The sequence below is a fragment of the Cydia strobilella genome, chromosome Z (genome assembly GCF_947568885.1).
Source record: "Cydia strobilella chromosome Z, ilCydStro3.1, whole genome shotgun sequence".
Classification (NCBI taxonomy): domain Eukaryota; kingdom Metazoa; phylum Arthropoda; class Insecta; order Lepidoptera; family Tortricidae; genus Cydia; species Cydia strobilella.
Window position 1 is genome coordinate 25,692,792 of NC_086068.1, and position 23,450 is coordinate 25,716,241.

Genomic DNA, 23,450 nt, shown 5'->3' on the forward strand with positions numbered 1-23,450 from the left:
GTGCAAAAAGCCACTAAGACACTATACTTAAATTTAAAGAAGTTACTAATCAGTAGGTAATAACAATAATACTAGGGTGAAACTAAAACTACATACATAACTAAACTTAGGTTTACAGGTGATGCATGTGCAATTTTGGGTGTATAGGTACTGTTTAGGTGCGTGTGTGTGCGGGCGCGCGCGCGCGCGCGTGTGTGTGTGTGTGTGTGTGTGTGTGTGTTGTTGAGAGTGAATATAATTACTTGACTACTTTCATGAGATCCTCTATATCCTCATACGTAAGGGAGCTGAGCCAGGCTGATACTATTTTCTGGGCTTCTCTAACGGACAATGTTTTAATGGAGATTTTAGAATTAACTTTATTATAAACAAATGGATGCAGAAAGTTAGGCAGACGGTGAGCAAAAACTGACGAAGTCGAAGGTATGGGTACTTTGAAGGTACGCTTTTGCAACATGGAGTTGTAATTGGGAGATTTTATAACCGCTCCGTGTACATTAGACATCACGCGCAGAACAAACAATCCACGAACGGTGAGGACATTCATGTCACTGTATACAAGCTGGGTTGGGTATCGAATGGGTTTCCGAAGAATAACCTTGAGAACAGCACGTTGTGCCCTCTCCAACAGCACCATGTGGGTTTTACATGCTCCGCCCCATGCAGTTATGCAATATGCTAATACTGATTGGCAAATACTGATGTAAACTATTCTTAGCAGTGTCTTGGAGGCTGAGTTTCGGAGATTTTTAAACACATATATTAATTTACGTACTCGATTAGCTGTAGTAAGTAAGTGTTCCCTGAAGTCTAGCTTTTCATCAACTATTACACCAAGATATTTAGTAGTACGGGCCCTATCAATAAAACGGCATGAACAAGGAACAATTGGCGATCCATTTTGACAACAGGTATGAATTTTTAACCGAGACAAAGCAGGTGGAGCGGAAGCCTTTGTTTTATGAAAACAGAGGAAATTGGTTTTTAAAACATTAAGGGTGAGTACCTATAGATTACTCGTTAACCAGTTTGCTATCACCGCCATACCAGCTTCTGCGGAGCTAGCGACTTTGGCCCAGTTTTCTCCATGAAAGAGGATGACCGTGTCGTCGGCATAACAAATAACATCAGCATTGGGTAATTTGTTAGAGGCAATGTCGTTAATGTAGACATTGAACAATACTGGGCCTAGGACGCTGCCTTGTGGGACACCAAAAGTGACATCTCTGGGGTTGCTTACATCTTGATCGATCTTTACGCGTTGTGTTCGACCTGATAGATAGCTATTAAACCAGTCTAAAGCTACTCCTCTAATTCCTATGAGCTCAAGCTTTCTCAGAAGAATGGGTATGGAGACGGTGTCAAATGCTTTGGTTAGGTCTAGAAAAACGCCAATGCAGGCCTCGATATTGTCTAAAAATCCCGAAATTAGTTTTGTCAGCAACACCACTGCGTCCTCTGTTGATCTCTTTTCACGAAAACCATACTGTCGGTCGGAGACTATCGAGTTTTTTTCCAGGAAGCTGACTAGACGTTTACAAACCAGTTTTTCCAGTATTTTTGAAAGTACCCCAAGCAGAGAAATCGGCCTATAATTACTAGGATTTAGCTTGTCACCTAGCTTATGTATTGGAATGACTGCTGCCTCCTTCCATTCATCCGGAAAAACTCCCTCGGACAGACTAAGGTTGTATATGAAGATCTTTAGAAAATCTTTATAGGGCAGTGTCTCTTAAACCATGCGTCGTAGCGCATAAATAATAAAATTTTCGTTACACTTTATGAAGCCCCAAAGTAGTATACAAAAACACAATGAAAAAAAAAAACAAAAAAAAAACTTTATAGGGCTGTATCTCCTAAACCGTGCGTCGTAGCGCAAAAATAATCAAATTTTTGTTCCTCCTCGATACTCCACGCACTGAATAACCTATCACATTACGACATGAAACAGTCATCATCATCATCATCATGTTTGTATTATTATTTCATTGCATGTTTGAGAAAAGCACTATACATACCTCGGCGTGAAAAGGGGTTGGCGGCCTCATAACTATCCGACCTCACTACGTTCGGCCGTCTATTCTATTCGGCCGGCAACCCCTTACTTCACGGCCTCTGTAATAATGTACTATATTATAAATACGGTAAAAAAACAATGCATTCCTCGTTTTTCTCCAATAGGCGTAAAATAAAACAATGGGTCATGGGCGTGTAAGTTATCATGTCTGCAGTAGCCAAAGGCGAGGTTAGGTTCTATAATTATAGATAATCTGATTTTTTTGCAGCTGACCGTACCTGTATTTATAATTCATAGTAACGCTGCATATAAGCAGAGTGCAACCAACCGACTGTGTTGCAGAAAGTGAAAGTTATTTTCACTTGAAGTCACTGTGTGTGTAGGTACTAAGTAATATCATGTTGTTAGATCTTTGTACACTTGAAGTAATTTTTAGGTTTGCGTGTAAGTGTAGATCAGGCAGGCAGGCATGGGGAGCTTGGGTGAACTGTAGAGGGCAACACAGGAGCCGCGTTTAAAAAGCTTCAACTCTCAATGTACACTCAAAATATAAGAAAACTTATTTCAGCGTTTTTGAAAATTCATCCCCTTAGGAGGTTTTAAAAGAGGTGGAATGTTTGTATTGGGAATTAAAAAAAAATTGAGTAGGGGACTTGAAACTTTGTATAAAGGCATGTTATTATTAAAAGAACAGCAATTTCTGCATATTTTTAAATTCATCCCCTAAATGGGTTTGTAAATAATGAAATTTCGAGTTTCGCGGTAGGCCCTCACGCTGCGTCTTACGTAAGCGAACAACTCGCGAACGCGAAGCGAAGCGGCACGGCGGGCCCATGGCGTTCGCGTTCGCAACGAGATTGCCCACATAGGACACTTCTATAGGTATGCTATTGTTGCCGACTTGCGAAATCCACCAAAACGATATCTAATGCAAGGCCGGGTATCTACAATAAACTACTACCTGATAACATTAAAAATATTGAAAATGACCTGACATTCTATAATCAGGTAAAAAAATGGTTGACTACAAATGCTTTTTTCTACTCGTCGTGTCGCCGTGGCAAAATGCTGGGATAACGCGAGGAAGAAGGAAGGAATATATAATTTTTGTCACTCGTTTTAATTATAATTATTGTAACATAAAAGTTATCAATAATTTATTTCAGATACAGTGATAAATTCGTAGGAATTAATGTTTTGATTGTCAGTTTTGTGGCAATCTAATATTGCATTTAAAAATAAATAGAATTGTATGTAAAGTAATTGTATCTTTGTAATGGTTTATTACACACTTTTACTTAGCTTCACTGCGTATATACCTACCTTTGTATATATGTATAGTGCTTCAAATCTTGTAACTAAAATTTGAACCACTTCCCGGTATCTGATTCAGTTGAAATTTGGAGTACTGTCGTAATTCCGGTGACAGTGCAATAATATGCTAACATGGAGGTGTTCTGATGATGCAACCGGTAGGTGGCCAAAGGAACTCCTCGATGGAAAAACACAAACACATCAAATTTAGGCTCATTATAAAGGTCTAAAGAAGTACACGATAGACATGCAAACGAGAAGAAGTACAGTCAGCAATAAAAGTGTGTGTCTCAAATTTTTTTATTGACAGTTACTTGTTAAACATGAAAACCTCAAACTCGGTGTGATTATGAATATAAATCTACTACGTATCAATAAATAAATAAAAAATGCGGTTATGCGCGAGTCGGTCATAGGTAAGGAAATAAAATATCTTTAAAAAATTTGTGTGACCCTACAGAACCCTTCGGGCGCGAGGCCAATTCGCACTTGGCCGATTTTATATGTCAGTTGTAATACAATAGGTATTGTATTGAATAAGAATTTTGATATCTGGGGACTAGAGATATATCAAATATCAATTGGCCCATATGTCTGCAGTGAAGATAACACGCACCAGGAAAACCGCACATTGAAAAGCACCAATAGCTGTCCTTGTTGTAAAATACGTAAATAATAATAAAAGTAATAAGTAACAAGAGTAGGTACAGTCCACATTACATGTATAATTTTGCTTTTGCGCTTTACTACTTTGTAATAAGGCGATATGCATAGGTACAATTTGAGTTGACGTACGAGTACGTGCGGCATGCGAGAGCTGTTATAAATGACAATTGACAAACGAACTGTCATTGATTTTGTTGCGGATAGTTTTCATCACAATCACTAGAAAATTAGTGGGCAGGTATGTTGTCCAAAAATACCATAATTACGATTTTAGGGTTCCGTACCCAAAGGGTAAAAACGGGACCCTATTACTAAGACTTCTCTGTCCGTCTGTGTGACTGCATGTAACCAGGCTGTATCTCATGAACCGTGATAGATAGATAGTTCAAATTTTCACAGATGTATTTCTGTTGCCGCTATGGCGCTATAACAACAAATACTAAAAAGTACGAAACCCTCGTGGGTGAGTCCGACTCGCACTTGTCCCGTTTTTTTCCACTCGGTTTAATAAATAAGTCATAGTTACTACCCGACCTAGCCTACATAGCCATGCATGGCTGTACTAATAGTAATTGTTATGAGATGCACTATGGCCATAAAATTATTTTAATAGATTAATTAATTTATCTGTAAAAGACCTTGTTGAATTCCGTTATTTTAATTTGACATTATAAATGGAGATGATTAAAGCAACGCTTACTGACGCGTACGCGTGCGAGTGCGACGGATTTTACCTGCAATGGCAATGGTGTCTGTGAACCTAGCATATCAAGTGCTAGCATCTCAATCTTTTTTAAGAGTTCTAGTAGCATCCCTAATAGTTCTACAGTTCTAGGTGGTTTTTTTTCATAGTTCTGCTCATTTTCGCGAAAAAAATGAAATTTGAAAATGAGATGCTAACTTCACATTTTGACACTCCAGCATCCCAGCCGTTATCCACTCCACAGCCTCAAAATTGCATTCAAACGTAAGATACTAACATTTCTAGACGATATATAATGAGTTCTAGTCAAAACTGTAAAAAAATTTTTTTCCATAGGTATATGTATGGGACACGAACATCAAAAGCAATTGTAGGTATATTCTGATTAAAGCTAAGTTTGAGCTAAAATCCCAAATTTGACAGCTAGCATTTCAGCAGTTCCGGATAGCCAGATGCCTAGTGCACTAGAATACACACAGTTGTATCTTCTAGAAGGAAATTTTACAGAGTTTTGATAAACTATATCCGAAAATAGTCACGAAATCGAGTAATTGCTAAGTTCTGGGCATAGCATCTCAGCCAATGCAGATCTGATACCAGGCATCTCAGCAGTTCTGGATAGCTAGAACCCCAGTGCACTAGAATACACACAGTTCTATCTTCTAGAAGGAAATTTGACAGAGTTTTGTTAGACAATGTCCGAAAACAGTCGCGAAATCGAGTAATTGCTAAATTCTGGGCATAGCATCCCAGGCAATGCTGATCTGATACCCGGTATCTCAGCAGTTCTAAATAGCCAGCTCACTAGTGCACTAGAATACACACAGTTCTATCTTCTAGACGGGAATTTGACAGAGTTTTGATAGACTATGTCCGAAAATAGTCGCAAAATCAAGAAATTGCTAAGTTCTGAGCTAGCATCCCAGCCAATGCAGGTCTTACAACCAGCATCTCAGCAGTTTTGGATAGCTAGAACCCTAGTGCACTAGAATAGAGACAGTTCTATCTTCTAGAAGGAAATTTTACAGAGTTTTGATAAACTATATCCGAAAATTGTCTCAAAATCGAGTAATTGCTAAGTTCTGAGCTAGCATCCCAGCCAATGCAGGTCTTACACCCAGCATCTCAGCAGTTCTGGATAGCCATCTCCCTATTGCACTAGAATACACAGAGTTCTGTCTTCTAGAACGAAAATTGGCAGAGTTTTGACAGACTGTCCGAAAATTATCTCAAAATCGAGAAATTGCTAAGTTCTGAGCTAGCATCCCAGCCAATGCAGGTCTTACACCCAGCATCTCAGCAGTTCTGGATAGCCAGCTCCCTATTGCACTAGAATACACACAGTTCTATCTTCTAGAAGGAAATTTTACAGAGTTTTGATAAACTATATCCGAAAATAGTCGCTAAATCGAGTAATTGCTAAGTTCTGAGCTAGCATCCCAGCCAATGCAGGTCTGATACCCGGCATCTCAGCAGTTCTGGATAGCCAGCTCACTAGTGCACTAGAATACACACAGTTCTGTCTTCTAGAACGAAAATTGGCAGAGTTTTGACAGACTGTCCGAAAATTGTCTCAAAATCGAAAAATTGCTTAGTTGTGAGCTAGCATCCCAGCCAATGCAGGTCTTACACCCAGCATTTCAGCAGGTTTGGATAGCTAGAACCCTAGTGCACTACAATACACACAGTTCTATCTTCTAGAAGGAAATGTGACAAAGTTTTGATAGACAATGTCCGAAAACAGTCGCGAAATCGAGAAATTGCTAAGTTCTGAGCTAGCATCCCAGCCAATGCAGGTCTTACACCCAGCATCTCAGCAGTTCTGGATAGCCGTCTCCCTATTGCACTAGAATACATACAGTTCTGTCTTCTAGAAGGAAATTTGACAGAGTTTTGATAGACAATGTCCGAAAACAGTCGCGAAATCGGCATAAAAACGGCCGTATGCCGTACAGCTAATATGATTGCTGGTATCCATTGTTAATACAGGTATACGCTTTAATCTTACTATGCTATAAAAGTGACGTACTCAGAAAGCGAGGGCATCAGAAAGTGGCGTTCACAGAAAGTGACGTCCTCAGAAAGTGACGTACTCAGAATGTGACGAACTCAGAATGTGACGTACAGAAAGTGACGTCCTCAGAACGTGACCTAACTCAAAAGTGACATCTTAAGCATGTGACATACCCCGCCTAAACCTAGCTATAGTTATTAAGTTACCTCTAGCGTTTTGTTAAAACATACTTAAACGTTTTGTTTTCAGTTCCAAGATATGGTTGATCAGAGATAGCACTACAAGGCACGATTGAATAATACATGATTTGCTTATATACATCTTAACCGATGAAATATTGTTTATTGCTTTAATTTCGTTACGCAAAAGTAAAAAAAACCCGTAATTGGCCATTAAAGACTGCCACATAGAACTACCGCTCAGTACGGAGCGTCGCGCAGTACTTTCGAATTACTTCATGAATCTTTAAAACCAATCGAGATGCCATTATAATTTTTTTATAGGACATTAGTACACCATAAGCTACATGATTGTGTAAAAATAAAAAAAATAAAAAAATGCGAAGTTGGAAAAAAAAGATATGTAATACTAACTTCCGGTTTGTTAAATGAAAAAAATATAAAAAAAACTTTTTTTATAAATTTTCAAGGAAATCAACTAATATTCTCAAATAATCACTATTTAGTTATTATTAAATCCATTGAAAGAATTGCAATAATATTTTTTTTTAAATCCGTGCCTCAAATTTTGTAGTTTTTTTTAATGCGTATAAATTTTTAACGAAGCAATATATTAAAAAAGTAATGATGCCAAATTTTTTAGTTCACATATAGGTCCAATTAATCCAACTATGAACAAAATCCAGAACCCGACAATTGTTTTGCTGCCCGCTTGACGTGAAATGAATGCCCCACGATAAAATGTCAATGATGCGTTTTGAAATTGCATCGACTCAACTTGTGCGTTCAGAATTATATTTAAAATCATTATTAAAAAACAAACGTTTCTTATGGAACTTTAAGGTTTATGACATAAAATCATTAAATAAAGCTAAATTTCGTATTTTTTATTAGATTCTCAAACCCTTTGTTTAATGATAATGAGGGCTATCGTTTTTTTGCTCACCAGTTGGCGCCTCTGTTGACGGTGGTCCAAAAGACTAAAGAACAGCTGTCAGTCATTGAAGTGACAAGTGACATTTGACATTTCGAACTATGGAAAAGACCACCATCTACACTAGCGCCCCTAGCGGCGAATTCATACGCGTTAGCCCTCATTAATATCAAAGAATTGCAATAATATTTTTTTTAAATACGTGCCTCAAATTTTGTAGTTTTTTTAAATGCGTATCAATTTTTAACGAAGCAATATATTAAAAAAGTAATGATGCCAATTTTTTTAGTTCACATAAGGGCAGCTTGTGGCGAGCTGTTGGGGAGTGACGACCCTACGGACCCGAGTGCTCCAGAGAGTCGGTCGGGGTCTCCGTCTCCGGCGTGCCTTCGTCGGTCGGAGTGGACCCCAAGGGGACCCGCAGGACTCTCAACTCTGGCTTGCCTTCATTGGCCGTCCAGAGGGGAGTCGTAAGAGCTATATGCTCCATGGGTGGAAGTCAAAGATGCATAAGACGCGAGTTGGCACAGTGGCTGTTAACAGTCACTGGGTAGAAATCGGCGCACACCTCTCGACACCCCTGAGCCGCTCACACCGGTGTTGCTCCTGGTCGTCTTCACAACGGCAGTTTCAGGGGCCCATCTAGTCAGCGGCAAGTCACCACCTGCCTCGATAACGTGTTTTAACATTGTTATGGCAGGTGTCCGGACTTCTTTACAATAGCCCAGTCTCATTGTCCACCCAAACTTCAATCCAAGACCGGTATACTGTTCACTTTTTCTGCAATAGTCCCAATGCCTTCTGCGACCGGTTCATGGGTGTCTATTGTTGCGCCTGTGAACGGGTTCCAGCAGGCGTTCTAAATGACATTAAAGCTCTCCAAGGGGCCTCTACGTGTTGGATCTATATCCCCACGCAAGCCTATCAAAAGACCGGGATGCATAGGCCCGTGATATCCAAGGAGATACAATTAATATCATACGAATCATTATTATGAGCGTTTTACGTTTTGTTATCTGTTAAGCTACTTAAGCACGCTCCATCCAAGGTCAAATTACTTTCCCCACTAGTGGATAAAATGCGTTTTTCCCCGCTTGTTTTAAAGGATAAAAGACAACTTTCCGAGCTAGTGAGGGGAAAATAACTATTTTTCCATACAAAAAAAGATGACGTCTTAACTCCTCTCCTTTTTATTTAATTTTTTGGTGCTTAGGGTCAAATTGATTTATATGGACTAAAGATCAATGTTGCTGATTTTCATAGCTTTAACACCATTTGCAGCGTTTTTTGGCGTACCGCTATCACTAGAATCAAAACCCTGAAACCCTACGTAGGGTTACTTCTCAGGCATGCTCTAACGTTAATATTTTTTTAATAGAACAAAAGATAAAAAATAAATTTTCAAACCATAGTATAGTCGCCATCAGATATATCGGAGCGGTCAAGGTGCTGACAAATATCTGAATACGCCTCTATTGACCAGGCGTTATTTAGAGTGCGTGATCAGACATTTTTGAGCACCTCGGCCGTTCCGATATATCTGATGGCTACTGTACATTACTACACAGGCCGTGAAGTAAGGGGTTAACGGCTGAACGTAGTGAGGCCGGCTAGTTATGAGGCCGGCAACCCCTTTTCACGCCGAGGTATGTATGGTGCTTTTCTCAAACATGCAATGAAATAAACTGCACGAAATCAAAGTTTTATTTATAGAAAAACTAAAAGTAAACTAAACATAAAATATAACTACCACGTATATCTTTAACACACGTATATTTTATACGTGTATATTTATTACGCTACGCTAGTGTGCGTAAAGTAAAGCCCCATAACCAAAGGTATCATACTACATTCATTTCATGCTGGTTATAATTTGATTGACATTAGAACATAACTTGACCGAATCATTTGTCCAATGGCTAAGGAGTAAGGACACACTGTAGACCAAAAAATCATGGTATAGGTACTGTTTTGAGAATTCGCTTATGTTTTTTGTTAAAGATTATGTAACTTCTAAAATGGATAATGTTTGTTAACTAATATCTCATAATACTCGTGTTACGTTATAGTTTACTAGCTTTTGCCCGCGACTTCGTCCGCGTGGAATTAGTGATTTTGAAACAAATCTGCTTTTTAATCCACCCTTTTTTCACCCCCAAATTGGTCCACACTATACATTTCCACCCCATTTTTTACACCCTTAAGGGATGATTTCGGAGATAAAAGTTACTCTATATCCTTTCCCACAGCTCAAACTATCCCCATACCAAGTTTTATCTAAATCGGTTCAGCGGTTATTGATTCCCCATACAAATTTCCACCCCCCTTTTCACCCCCTTGAGGGGTGAGTTCTGGGATAAAAAGTATCCTATGTCCTTCCCCGGGACTCATACTATCTGTATACCAAATTTCCACTAAAATTAGTGTTTACATGACAGCAGTGCTCCCGAATCTGCTGTACTCGTCTGAGACATGGGTCCTTTACCGTAAGCATATACGTACACTCGACAGATTCCACCTTAAATGTCTCCGAGACATCATGAACATCAAATGGATGGACCGGGTCAGAAATACAAACGTCCTGAGGCGCGCAAATGTCGGAGGCATTGAGGTGTATCTGATGAGGCGGCAGCTGCGGTGGTGTGGGCACGTGTCTCGGATGTCAGAAGACAGAGTGGCGAAGCGCATCTTCTTTTCAGAACTCCAGAATGGTAAGCGTAAAAGTGGTGGCCAGCACTTACGATACAAGGATGTTCTGAAAAGACATATGAAGAGATGCAAACTACAACCCTCGGTCTGGAAGCGGAAGGCAGCGCAGCGGCCCGAGTGGCGGCGCCTCATTCACGATTGAGTCACTGATTTCGAGACTGAACGCCGCAGTGAGCTCGACAGGAAACGAGATGAGCTTAAGGCTCGGCCGCCAACCTCGATTCCCTACAACTATGTAGGTGGTGCGCTGACGTGCCCAAAATGTGCTCGAGTATTTAGCAAGAATATAGGGTACGTGAGCCACCTAAGGGCGCACCAGAGAGCGGATCAGCTACACGCTAATAACGCGAATTAAAAATTGCCTACTGGCCGAAATCGGTCAGGAGAGCATCATCATACCAAATTTCAACTAAATCGGTTCAGCGGTTTAAGCGTGAAGAGGTAACACACAGACAGACAGACAGACAGACTTTCGCATTTATAATATTAGTATGGATAGTATGGATTAGTATGGATTTTGATTCGCATTTGTCGTAATATTTAATATGTTGTCCACACACGTCAAAATGTCTGAAGTTATATTGAGCGAACGGGAAAAAATTGGCACCGGCTTAATTTAGACCGTCACACCTACCTCGAACTGATAGATTGTTATCGCTATAGGGCTAAATTAGTTGGCACTAATTGGTAATACAATAACAGCGTGTAGCTCTCCATCACAAACGTATGTTACGTTACATATGTCGTGCGCTCAAGGTTCTTTGATCGCATATGACAACACAACACACTGTTATTAATCTTCATTAATGAGAGTAACTAGCTTAATAGATTGCTTTTTATTATAATTTAATAGATTTATTAGATGATATATTCTGCCTTTTTAACCGACTTCAATATCATAGAAGGAGGAGGTTCTGTATTTGGTTTGGGCTATTTTTTTTTAATGTATGTTCACCGATTACTCCGAGACCCGTGGTCCGATTTGAGTAATTCTTTTTTTGTTCGATAGGACCTACTTCCAAGTTGGTCCCATTTATTAATCTGGTTCTGATCTGATTATGGGATCCCTGAGGAATTGAGGGAACTCCTCAATTTTTAAAGGCACATGTATGGTGGTTTTGTATTTTCTTAAGCAACTTGAGCATTTTCTCTCGAAAACGACCAATTTGATTAAGTGGGTCTGATGATGATGATTGTTTTGATGAAAGTGATGATGATTGTTCTCAATGTAGGATGTTTAGCGATTACTCCGAGACCAGTGGTCCGACTTGAACAATTCTTATTTTATTTGAAAGGAACTACCTCTAAGGTGGTCCCACATTAATCTGGTGCTGTTCTGATGATGGGATCCATGAGGAATTGAGAGAACTCCTCAATTTTTAAAGGCACATGTATGGTGATTAAGGTGTTTTCTTAAGCAACTCGAGCATTTTCTCTCGAAAACTACCAATTTGATGAAGTGGAGCTGATGATGATGATTGTTTTGATGATAATGATTTCAGCGATTACTCCGGCACCCATGATCCGATTTGAGTAATTCTTTTTCTATTTGAAAGAAGTTACCTCCAAAGTGTTTTCGTAACATTTTTGGTTTTGGTCTGATGATGGAATCCGTGAGGAAAGAGAGGGAACTCCTCAATTTTTAAAGGCACGTGTATGGTGATTTCGGTATTTTCTAAAGTAACTCAAGCATTTCCTCCCAATAACTACCGATTTGATGTAGTGCAACTGTAGCCTAACCACGAGTTTGACACTAAATATTCGCTAGCGTCTTTGTAACTTACTTTGTACACTAATATCGGTACGAGCGAGATGCAAAAACAGTAAGTTACGCACACGATAGCGAATATATCAATGTCAAACTCGTGGTAAGGCTACTGATGATGAAGACCACGGACGAAATGTGAAACTTCCCTCGTATGTGTATTATGATTTTTGATGTAGGTAGTGTTGGAAACAACCAAAGAGACTTAGAGGTGAGGGGTAGGAGTGAGAGGTGAAGGTAGAGGGTATTAGTGTTTGGGGGGGTTTGAGGTTGGGGGTTGAAGGGAGGTGAGTTGATGAGTCGGGGACTGAGGGGTTGGGACTTACGGGATTGGGGGTTAGGGTTAGGAGTTAAGGGGTCTGGGTTTAGGGGTCGGGATATGGCGGTTGAAGGGTTGGTGGTTTAGGGTCGAGGGATTCAGTGATCAGGGGTTGATGTGCTGTGAGGTTGAGTGATCACGGGATTTGAGGGATTGGGACAGTGGTGGGGCGGAGAACGGATTTAGTGACAGGAATGATTTCCCAGACGGACTCGAGGAAAATTCTGATTACTTAATAAAGTTTACGAATTTAGAGTTCAACATGATTATGTTTTTTATTAATGAGGCATATCTAAAATAATGAGGCATATCACCTGTAATAACCTGCTTAACCAACAACAGTACGCGTACCAACCGGGCCGATCTACTACTGCCGCAGCTCGTGACGTGATCTCGCGGGTACTGACGCACCTCAAGGGCGGGCGGCAGGTAGCAGCCATCTTTTGCGACTTGTCCCGCGCCTTCGAAATGATAGATCACTCCCTCTTGATGAAAAAACTGGCAAGATATGGTTTTGAAGGCAAATTTTACGGCACCATTGTCTCATTTCTAAAAAACCGAAAACAAACGACCTGCGTCCTCAACGCAAGATCTGATCTAGAATCTATAGGAGATTGTGCTGTACCACAGGGATCGAGCATGGGAAATAACCTATTTCTCATGCTCGTAAATGATATAACTGCGGCATCTCCCGAACTAGAATACGTAATATATGCCGATGATACTTGCATAATAGTAGTAGCTGAAAATTACACTAGCCTCGAATCAAAAATCAATGTAGCAATGGTTGATATCAACAAATGATTTTTGGCAAATGGAATGCTTTTAAATTTAGAAAAAACTAACATTGTTCATTTTCAGTTACGGAACACCAACAGAAGTCTCCTAAATATTAAAATAAATAATATTCTAGTTCCACAGGTGGAACAAACTAAATACTTGGGATATGTCATTGACTCAGGGTTAACGTGGTCCTCTCATATAGACTATCTTTGCGAATCATTTTCATCGGCGTGTTTCGCCCTGTCCAGACTCGCGCCATGCAAATACGTTAGAGCAAACCTAGATGCATATAAAAAAACCTGTACCCGCGACGCAGACAGCCGCAGAATGCCCATGCTAATCGCTCCTACTCAACGACTCGCGAAGGCCCGAAAGTCTCTCAGTGTTATCGGGCCAAAAATATACAACAAAATTCCTAATGACATTAAATTTACAGAAAGCGATTCAATATTTACTAAAAAACTTAAATGTCTACTCCTTGACCAAGCATGTTACTCTATTGATGATTTTATGAAAGAGATTATTTAAAATATTATTGTATTGACAACTATTGCACGATGATTATTTAAGAAATTGAAAACTTGACCAATGTATTTTATCAATCATATTTAATTGTATATAACTGTCGTATTTCAAATGTACCTGTGTGACCTGTAAAATATTTTTTACCAATAAATAAACTGAACTGAACTGAACTGATTCATGCGCCACGCTCTTAACAATGTCTTTAAACTAAAAATGGAAAAATAAAAACTTTAATAAAAAAAAAAGATAAACCGACTTCAAAAAGGATGAGATAAAATATTATCCTTTTTAGGGTTCCGTGTTTAAGTATATGCGTTACCAACTGATATGTTTGAAGTCGGTGCCAAGCCAAGTATTAACAATACCAGTCAAAAATAATCAGCTTTATGTCTATAAATCCCATTACAACTGTACAAATATTATAAACGTGAAAGTAATTCTGTCTGCCTTTTTGTTACCTTTTCATGGCTAAACAACTGAATCGCTTTAGCTGAAATTTGGCATGAAGGTTCCTTGAATTGTTTTATATTTTGAAATGTAGTCCTCTGGATAAGCGACAGAAAATAACTCAGTCCCAATCCCACACTTGCGTGCTAGGGACTGTTCAAGAATTAAGTAGTAAGAAATGCTCTTTAAAAAATACGACGAAAAATAAACGCATTAGATTTACACTAATGTGCCGACAAGCATGGTAAGAATTGCGCCAAGAAGGTTCAACCGTGTGTTCTGTTCTGAGGTGTGTTCTTAAATACCTACAGAAAGTTCGTTTATTGTCGTCGTGTAACGCTGCGTCTTACATAGGCGAACACTCGCGAACGCGAAGCGAAGCGACGCGGCGCGGCGCGGCCGGTCCAAGGCGTTCGCGTTCGCAACGAGATCGCCCACGTAGGACACTTCTATAGGTATCAAAGGATTAATTAAGGCCCCGTGCCGCGCCGTTTTGCGTTCGCGTGTTGTTCGCTTACGTAGTACGCTGCGTTAGGCAATCCAACGTACATACTTATATAGCCGCATCCTTATCGAATTGCACCAAAATCACTATGAATATATGGTTCATAATTTGGCTTGGCACCGACTTCAAACATATCAGTTGGTAACACGGAACCCTAAAAAGGATAATATTTTATTTAATCCTGTTTGAAGTCAGTTTTTTTTTATAAAAGTTTTTATACTTTACCTGTTTACACTTAATTTAGGCTGCCATTCATGAACAAACTTATAGGTTGGGCTACCCCTGAATTATATTATCTAGCGACGTGCTCAAATAATTAATACTGAGATAAGCTAGGTGTGTCAGATTTCGTTCACTTATAGGAGATGCCAACCTTAAAATGCGAAAAAAAAAAATCTTAAAGTACTTACTCTTACTTTAATGTGTTATGTTTGTTTGTATTGCTCATATTGTCTATTTGAGGTTAATGTTTCTTGACCTTAAATAATAAATACGGTTTAGTTTTCGACCACTGCATTATTGATTTAAAAATCGATTGTATATTTAATTTTTAGTTCTTATTTATGTTATATATGTCGTGGACATGGGGGCGTGTGGTGGCCTATAGCGGTGGCGGTAGTGGGCGCAGTACATCGATGTATGCCTACACAGCTAAATAGTATACTACCACTGCTACCAGTGTATGAAATAATACTACGGACTCATCAACCTAGTGCCTACTATACTTTCGTACTGAATGATAAAATAACTAGTCACTCTAGCAACGGAAATCGATTTAATTTTAAATAAAAGAATTACAATTAAACGTTCAACTCTTTATTCAAGTAGGTGGGCATATTACAATGCGATTATGAACGTCAAACAAAGCTATTCCGGTTCCAACCGTACACCTCTTGACCCGAGAAGATTTAACCCTATATGGGACCGGCAACAAACTCGGCGGGACACATCTTTTCAAAACAACACTTATTTTCTAATTTTCACAATAGTAAACGTCTAATGACTCATAAGAAATCAAATTAACACTTGGAATAAAACACTTAGCTAAATGATTAAAGAACGTTGGAATCTATAAGCTTTCAGAATAATCCTTGAGGTATAAGCCTTCAGGAACGTAGTGAGTTTAGGCACGAGGTTGGTTAACGTCCGATATCTAGCACGGTCCGATCGAGAATCTTGGAATGAATGCCGCGGAGCGGCGGAGCCTAATCGCTCCCACCAAAATGAATGTAGGCCAACTTGCTTGACCAGTTACCAACAAAACTGCCAACTCGTACCTAACTTCACGCAAGCTAAACCACTTGACGTTCCAAAGCCTGTACCTAATCTTATTTCAACAAGAATGCCAATAGATGGCGTTACTCTCTACATAACTCGATAAATCACATTATCAACCAAGTAATACATAGCAAAACTTTGCTAATCGATTGTATACAGGCGTCTAAAACTGAAATGTAACGCTGCAATGTGTCCTTCTGGAATCTGGAGTCACGCTCCGACATATATAAATCATTTTTAGTTGGTTTTATAGCTTCTGCCCGCGACTTCGACCGTGTATAATGATTATTTTCGTGATAAACTGTCCTTCCTTGGGACTCAAGCTATTTTCATATCAAATTCAACAATCCCTAATTGAAATCGGTCCAGAATCAATTGTACATAATACCATTTTATTCACACACACAAGGCAGTGGACGTAAACTAAATGCCTGCTTTAATAGGCGATACAGATCATATTGAGAGGAAAAACAAATGTATTTAGTAGATAATAAAATCACCGTGCTAAATATTCGCCTAGCTATTTGGGTTTCCGTCCGTCCGTGGACGAAAACTTCATAAAATTGTTATGTTATTTGATAGTTCTTGTCCACTAATTTTCTCTAAGATTTCTTTAAAAAAAAACTTCTTAAAGCTGATGATTTTTATTGTAAGGACTTCTAAGTATTACATAGGTACGTGCTAAAAATATTACTTAAAATAGCTAGAACAGTTAATAAACTTACCATGAACATTTCATGCCTAAACTTTTTTTTCTTGGTTTTAAATATGACCTTATCTTCCGTCGCAAATTTCACGCGGCGCGCCATATCTTTTGTTCCCTTTTAATTTCCTTGCTTTACGGCCCTAATCCCTTTCCCTTCTAATTTACGGCCATATTAAATGCAATTCGCTGCCGTCGTTAAAATACGAAAATTCTGTTTGGTTGGACATTAACAGTCCAGTTCTTGGTTGAATGATTAACTGTGTATTTCATTTGTTACAGAAAATTGAAGATAAATCGTCGGACATAATATCTGATGCATCCGAAGAAATAAGTAAGTATCAACAATATAAAGCAAACAATATTCCTATTTCGATTACAAACACAGCGTTCCTCAGCTTTCTTTACCATAAAGAGCTATGCTGCAGGCGACGCGACGGCAGATGACACAGCCGCTGACGGCTTACTTACAATTCCAGGTTGTCAGCATGAGATCATTTACATGAAATGGTATGGTATTATTTATTAGCAACTGACAATGATTGTTGTCTTGCGCCAGAGATGAAAGTATTTTTTCAAGTTTATCATTAATGATTTCGAGTGAATACACGTTTTTAACTTTTGTTCAGACATTTAACCACACTTTTTTTCTCCTATTACGGGAACAAAAGTGCTCGTGTTTCATCATCTTCCTCGAGTTGTCCCGGCTTTTTGCCACGGCTCATGGGAGCCTGGGGTCCGCTTGGCAACTAATCCCGAGAATTGGGGTAGACAGTAGTTTTTACGAAAGCGACTGCCATCTGCATCTGACCTTCCAACCTAGAGGGTAAACTTGACCTTATGGGGATTAGTCCGGTTTCCTCACGATGTTTTCCTTCACCAAAAAGCGGCTAGTAAATATCAAATGATATTTCGTACATAAGTTCCGTAAAACTCATTGGTACGAGCCGGGGTTCGAACCCGCGACCTCCGGATTGAAAGTCGCACGCTCTTACCGCTAGGCTTGATTATGTGTAGAAATAGCATAAAAAATTCAAATTAAAAAAAAGTGTAAGTGGCCGAGATGTAACTATTAAGTATTTGATGGTCGTAGTTCTATGGCAAAATATTATTATAAATGGAAGAAAAATCCCAGACAAAACCAAACGGAATAAGTTTTAGTAATTATTTGAAGGGCCTCCTAGCCTAGTCGGTAGTGGCCCTGCCTACGCAGCGGGAGGTCCCGGGTTCAAATCCTGTAATTTATTTGTGTGTTCATCACAAAAATTCGTTTTTGAGTTATGGATGTTTTCTATGTAATGTATTTAAGTAGCTATTTACTGTGGGCCTGTGGGGCTAAGTCGATTCGTGTAAGATTGTCCCATAATATTTATTTATTTATTATTTAAATCCATACCACATTTAAATCTATTATTAAACTTCCATACTGTCGAATTAGGATATCTTGTAATTGAGGGTTGTGTAAACCATCAATTACAGGATATCCTAATTCGACAGTATGGAAATTGACACAAAAATAGATACAATACATTAACTTACAGACTACAGTAGCACAATACGTATAGCGTAGCCCTTGTGAATTCGTTCAGAGAACAAGAGAACAAATCTAACTCGATCGCTACTCGATTAACTCGATTAAGGGTCCGAATTGCGCGCGTAAAGGAGCCTGGCGAAGGAGTTGCGTTCGAGCGAGCGGCTCGGCCAGCAGCCGATATATAGATATCAATATACAATTACGTATAAATTATTTATTACGTATTAATTATGAATTATATTCAATTTCGTGTCGAACTTGTGGATGATAGTTGTAGTACAGGGTCAGGGACTATACTATAGTTGACTGGTTTTACGGTATTGAGCTTTTTACACCGTGGGCTCGAGTAACCCGACAGATTTTAATAGTAGATTGTATGACTAGGGAATAAAACGATCCATTTTTAGGCGAGGTGTGCATATAGCTACAGCGAGGTTAAAATGGGTTTTATTACCGAGTTATACACTCTACTTTTCACTTTGAATTAAAAAAAACAACAGGTAAGTCTTATTTTATATTTTATGAAATACAGATATTAATACAGATACTAAATTTGACAGCTTGCCATGAAATTCCCGATTTCAAAAAGATGTTTTGCCTCTATCGCACTGGTACATTTTGAGTAAAAGGGAGATAACCTCTGGACCCGGGTATGTCCTTAAACTACGTCCTAAAGAGAGGTATGGGCACTGTGAATGACATCTCGCTTTGTGGTAGGGCACAGGACAGCGGATGTCATTCCAGATCTAGAGCAGAGCCCAACTGGGGAGGTACCTCCACCTTACAAAAAACTGCAGCCAAATAACACTAGACCCTACTAATAGTGTTGTGTTCCTGCCGGTGAGTAAGGTTGCCAGAGCTCGAGGGAGAGGAGTGTTAGGGTCGGCAACGCGCATGTAACTGTATGTAGACTGCTTAACATCAGGCGGGCCGTATGCTTGTTTGCCACCGACGTAGTATAAAAAAAAAGAATAAAGATGGTTTTACGTTACAGAATGAGCAAACAAAAAGTTTAGCAATTTAGTTTTAAATATGCGTTTGGTTTAATTCTGGTATGATGACATTGGCTTAATAATATTTTTAATAATTGTAAAGTAGGAACATAACACCTTATGTCTTGAGACATGAATTACGTATTCTGATTGGTGATTTTTAATATATCTGTATTCTAATTGGTTAATACCAAATACGAAGTTTCTCTTAAATACTTAAATAATTACCACTTATATACAGCTTACTTAAATAAAAACCCACAGTTCCGATTAACTGCCGATGAGTGCTGTGATTGGCTATTGTGAAGTGTTTTTTTAAATAAAAAAAAATATTATTATAAAAAACAAAAAACCCGACTGCACACTAAAAAGAGGAAAACAAGCCCCACAAGAAATATTGTTTAATCAAATGCTAAAACCAAGCTATGGAATACCGTTTAAACAATATAAAATGCACTATGAAATGTGCATGTAATCGATAGTTAAATAAATAAAAACTTACTCTAAATACTAACAAAATAATTATAATTTATAAATGTTGATTATTAGCATAATTATAATTTTTCAAGCGATTATAAGCAAGCGAGGTGCGGGAGCGGTACCGGCCGCCGCCCGCGCGCGCGCCGCGCCTAGCCCGGCGGTAGCTTACTGTTTTCGTTTGTTATATTGTCTGCGGTCGTACGGGAGCAAAGTTCGTTATTAAGGGACCCACTGACTATCAGTCCGCCGGACGATATCGGCCTGTCAGTTGTTCGGAACTGTCAAATTTTTGTTCTAACTGACAGGCCGATATCGTCCGGCGGACTGATAGTCAGTGGCCCCTTTAGGCCACCAAACGAAGGAAAATCGGGGGAAATAATTCGTGTGTAGGCGAATTCTGGCATAGTTGTAGATAAAGGTGCCTGAAACAACATTATAAAAGTACTGATGGATAGGGGTTAAACTAACTTGGGGTTTAGTATTTTTTTTTAGTTTTTCGTAAATAACTCGTAAACGGTGGCCATAGCAAAAAATGTCCTGTTTTATAAATAATCTACATAAAATTGCCTAAAAGAAAGATTTCGTACACTTTTTCGCTAGGATCAATATTTATAAAGATATTAAACGAGAATGTTAATTAAAATCAATTAAGGTTTACTCGGCTAATTCCGAAAATCGGGATATTCCGAAAATTACTAATATCTACTAAACGCGGCTACATTATTTGCTCTGGCAACACTCCCTATGACGTTCAAGTATCTCCCTCCCCGCGTTAGAAGGCTCGGGACGCTAGCGACGAAACTACGCGTGTGGCGCATCAGATTAATGAGCGGGTGAAAAATTCCCGCTTTTTTGACATTCGGAATTAGACCACCATCGCTAACTCTGTAATTTGGTGAGTAAATGAATTGACTGCTTTTGTGTTTAAGAGATTATCGTTTTTTTGCCATTTTAAATGGGCTCAAACTATTCTAGCTTGAATTTTATTACATTTTCAGATTTACCCGAAGTGGGGAATTCCGTGTCACAAAGTGTTCCGGAATTACCCGACCTTGTTTTCTCAAAGTGACAGCCAGTGGTTCTCAAACAATCAAAATTAACTTTTATTTTTCACAGGCTATTTTTTTTTCTCATAGTAAATTCTGCTCCACATGTATGGAAAAAGTTTTCTTTAATATGTGGATTTTTAGTAAGTAGGTAAAGAGTGGTGGCAATATCATAAGTCGACCCCTAGGAAACTATTGATACTGGATAGGAATGAAATCGATTGGCTTAAAAAAATAAAAGTTTTCATTTTCATACATATTGTATGGGAATGTTTTCCTCGATTCATGGCATTTCAAGCCGGAATTTTTTTTTGTCCTCTGCAAGTGTCATTAAAGTTTGAGTAACACAGATTCCTGATCGGGTAATTCCGAAATAAAAGCTTGACACACACATGAATAAGTACTCCTATAAGCCTAATCTAGTAAAAAGAGCAGGGAGGGTAATTCTAATCAAAAGAGTAATATGTACCTTATGCGACATACACATTAAACTCGTTTTCAAGCATAGACCTAGCATTACATAGACCAGCTATACGCGTGCGCCCGTAAGGGATAGATATAGATGACGTCATAAACTTGGGGATACCATATTGGTAAAAATTACCCCAATATTTGATATCACGTTGGGGCGATTACCCTGGAGGCAAAGTTAGCTTGTTTGACGGTATTAAAAAATTGTTAAATAAAATGTCAATGGGCCGTTTTTTTAGGCGTATAAACAATGAAATACCTCCTATAATTCGCGTAGGTGGTACAAAACTAAACGTGTTTAGTAAATAAAACGTAAAATAAAATGTATTATGGGTTTAAATTTAAGAAAATAACAAATCGCAATCACACCAATTAATGTACACCACATTTAATCTTCACAACATTTGTTTATTTATTTTTTGGAATTAGAAGTACGAAAAAACTTCGAGGTCAAAATTACCCATAAAATTATGATATTTTCATCTGGTATCCCTAACATGATTGTTATGCAGCTAAATTAAGAAGAAGTTTAAAAATGGCTGACCTCAGACTCCTACCTACCCACGTAATTTGGGCGGATAATTTTACAAATAATGTTTTGTTAATTTGCGTAAATATTTGTGATATTTTTATTGAAATTGTTTGATTCTACATTGCTTTGAGTGTAACGTAATTTTACGATGTTATTCTCACATAGTGCGTTAAGAGGAAGGTGTAAAATACCGTACTTACGTGTGAAAGGTTATGATCTCATATTTTTGCTCAGAGCGGCTTTTACAGCCGATTACAGAACAATTCACCAGTATTTTATCAAAGTTCAAGCATTCAAAACGCTAACCATCACTATATTTCATAAGAGAAAGCACAATTTCATACAAAACAACGATAATTAAACAAGCAACGAACAAACATGACATGTCACGTACTTATTTGTTTGCCACAACCTCGGTTGTGGCAGCGGTGGAAAAGTGAAACTATGACAAGGACAAACAATAACAGCGCTTTCTCTGCTACTCCTACTGAAAGATACATAAGACTATCCCGTTCGGTAATTTTCCCCCACCCCTCATGACCGATCCAGTTATACTAGATTCATGTTTTCAAGTGTATTCGGATTTACCCGAACCAATTCGGAATTGCACGTTCGCAACGAAAAAAAAAACTAGATTTGAAACGCTTGTATTTTGAAAATCTTACATTATTTATGAAAAATTCTGTAATCGATTGTTAGGCTATACCATCTAGTAAGTAAGTTACTCACTATTTCCGTCTAAAAACTTTGCTATACTGACTGGTTCATGGAGATATATACACCTTATCAACTAGTGCAAAAATCATTCGGAATTACCTTAGTGCACCTTATTATTATTATTATTTGTATCTCCTTCTGGATTTCACGGGCCTATAAATCCCGGTCTTTTGATAGGCTTGCGTGGGGATATAAATCCAACACGTAGAGGCCCCTTGGAGAGCTTTAATGTCATGTAGAATGCCTGCTGGAACCCGTTCACAGGTGCAACAATAGACACCCATGAACCGGTCGCAGCAGGCATTGGGACTATTGTAGAAAAAGTGAACAGTATACCGGTTTATGGATTGAAGTTTGGCTGGTCAAAAGATTGGGCTATTGCTGAGAGGTCCGGACACCTGCCATAACAATGTCTGTACACGTTATCGAGGCAGGCGGTGACTCGCCGCCGACTAGATGGGCCCCTGAAACTGCCGTCGTGAAGACGACCAGGAGCAACACCGGTTTGAGCGGCTCAGGGGTGTCGAGAGGTGTGCGCCGCTTTCTACCCAGTGGCTGTTACCAGCCACTGTGCCAACTCGCGTCTTATGCATCTTTCACTTCCATCCCTGGAGCATATAGCTCTTACGACTCCCCTCTGGACGGCCAATGAAGGCAAGCCAGAGCTGAGAGTCCTGCGGGTCCCCTTGGGGTCAACTCCGACCGACGACGACACGCCGGAGACGGAGACCCTGACCGACTCTCTGGAGCACTCTTATTATTATTATTATTATTTTTTATTATTATTTCATTTTAGACAGGCAGCTGATGCTGGTAC

General features: G+C 39.0%; 1 protein-coding gene across 2 annotated transcripts in view; it reads left to right on the forward strand.

The window, feature by feature from the left end:
* The window catches only part of LOC134754210 (dual specificity calcium/calmodulin-dependent 3',5'-cyclic nucleotide phosphodiesterase 1C-like), a 166,409-nt gene that overhangs the window by 2,791 nt on the left and 140,168 nt on the right, over nt 1-23,450 (forward strand). For both annotated transcript variants that reach the window (XR_010128878.1, XM_063690371.1), the window contains exon 2: nt 17,144-17,195. Coding sequence is in view for 1 of the 2 variants with exons in the window: in XM_063690371.1 (XP_063546441.1) it covers nt 17,144-17,195 (52 nt within the window). In the remaining variant the exon portion in view is untranslated. The remainder of the gene's footprint in view (nt 1-17,143; nt 17,196-23,450) is intronic.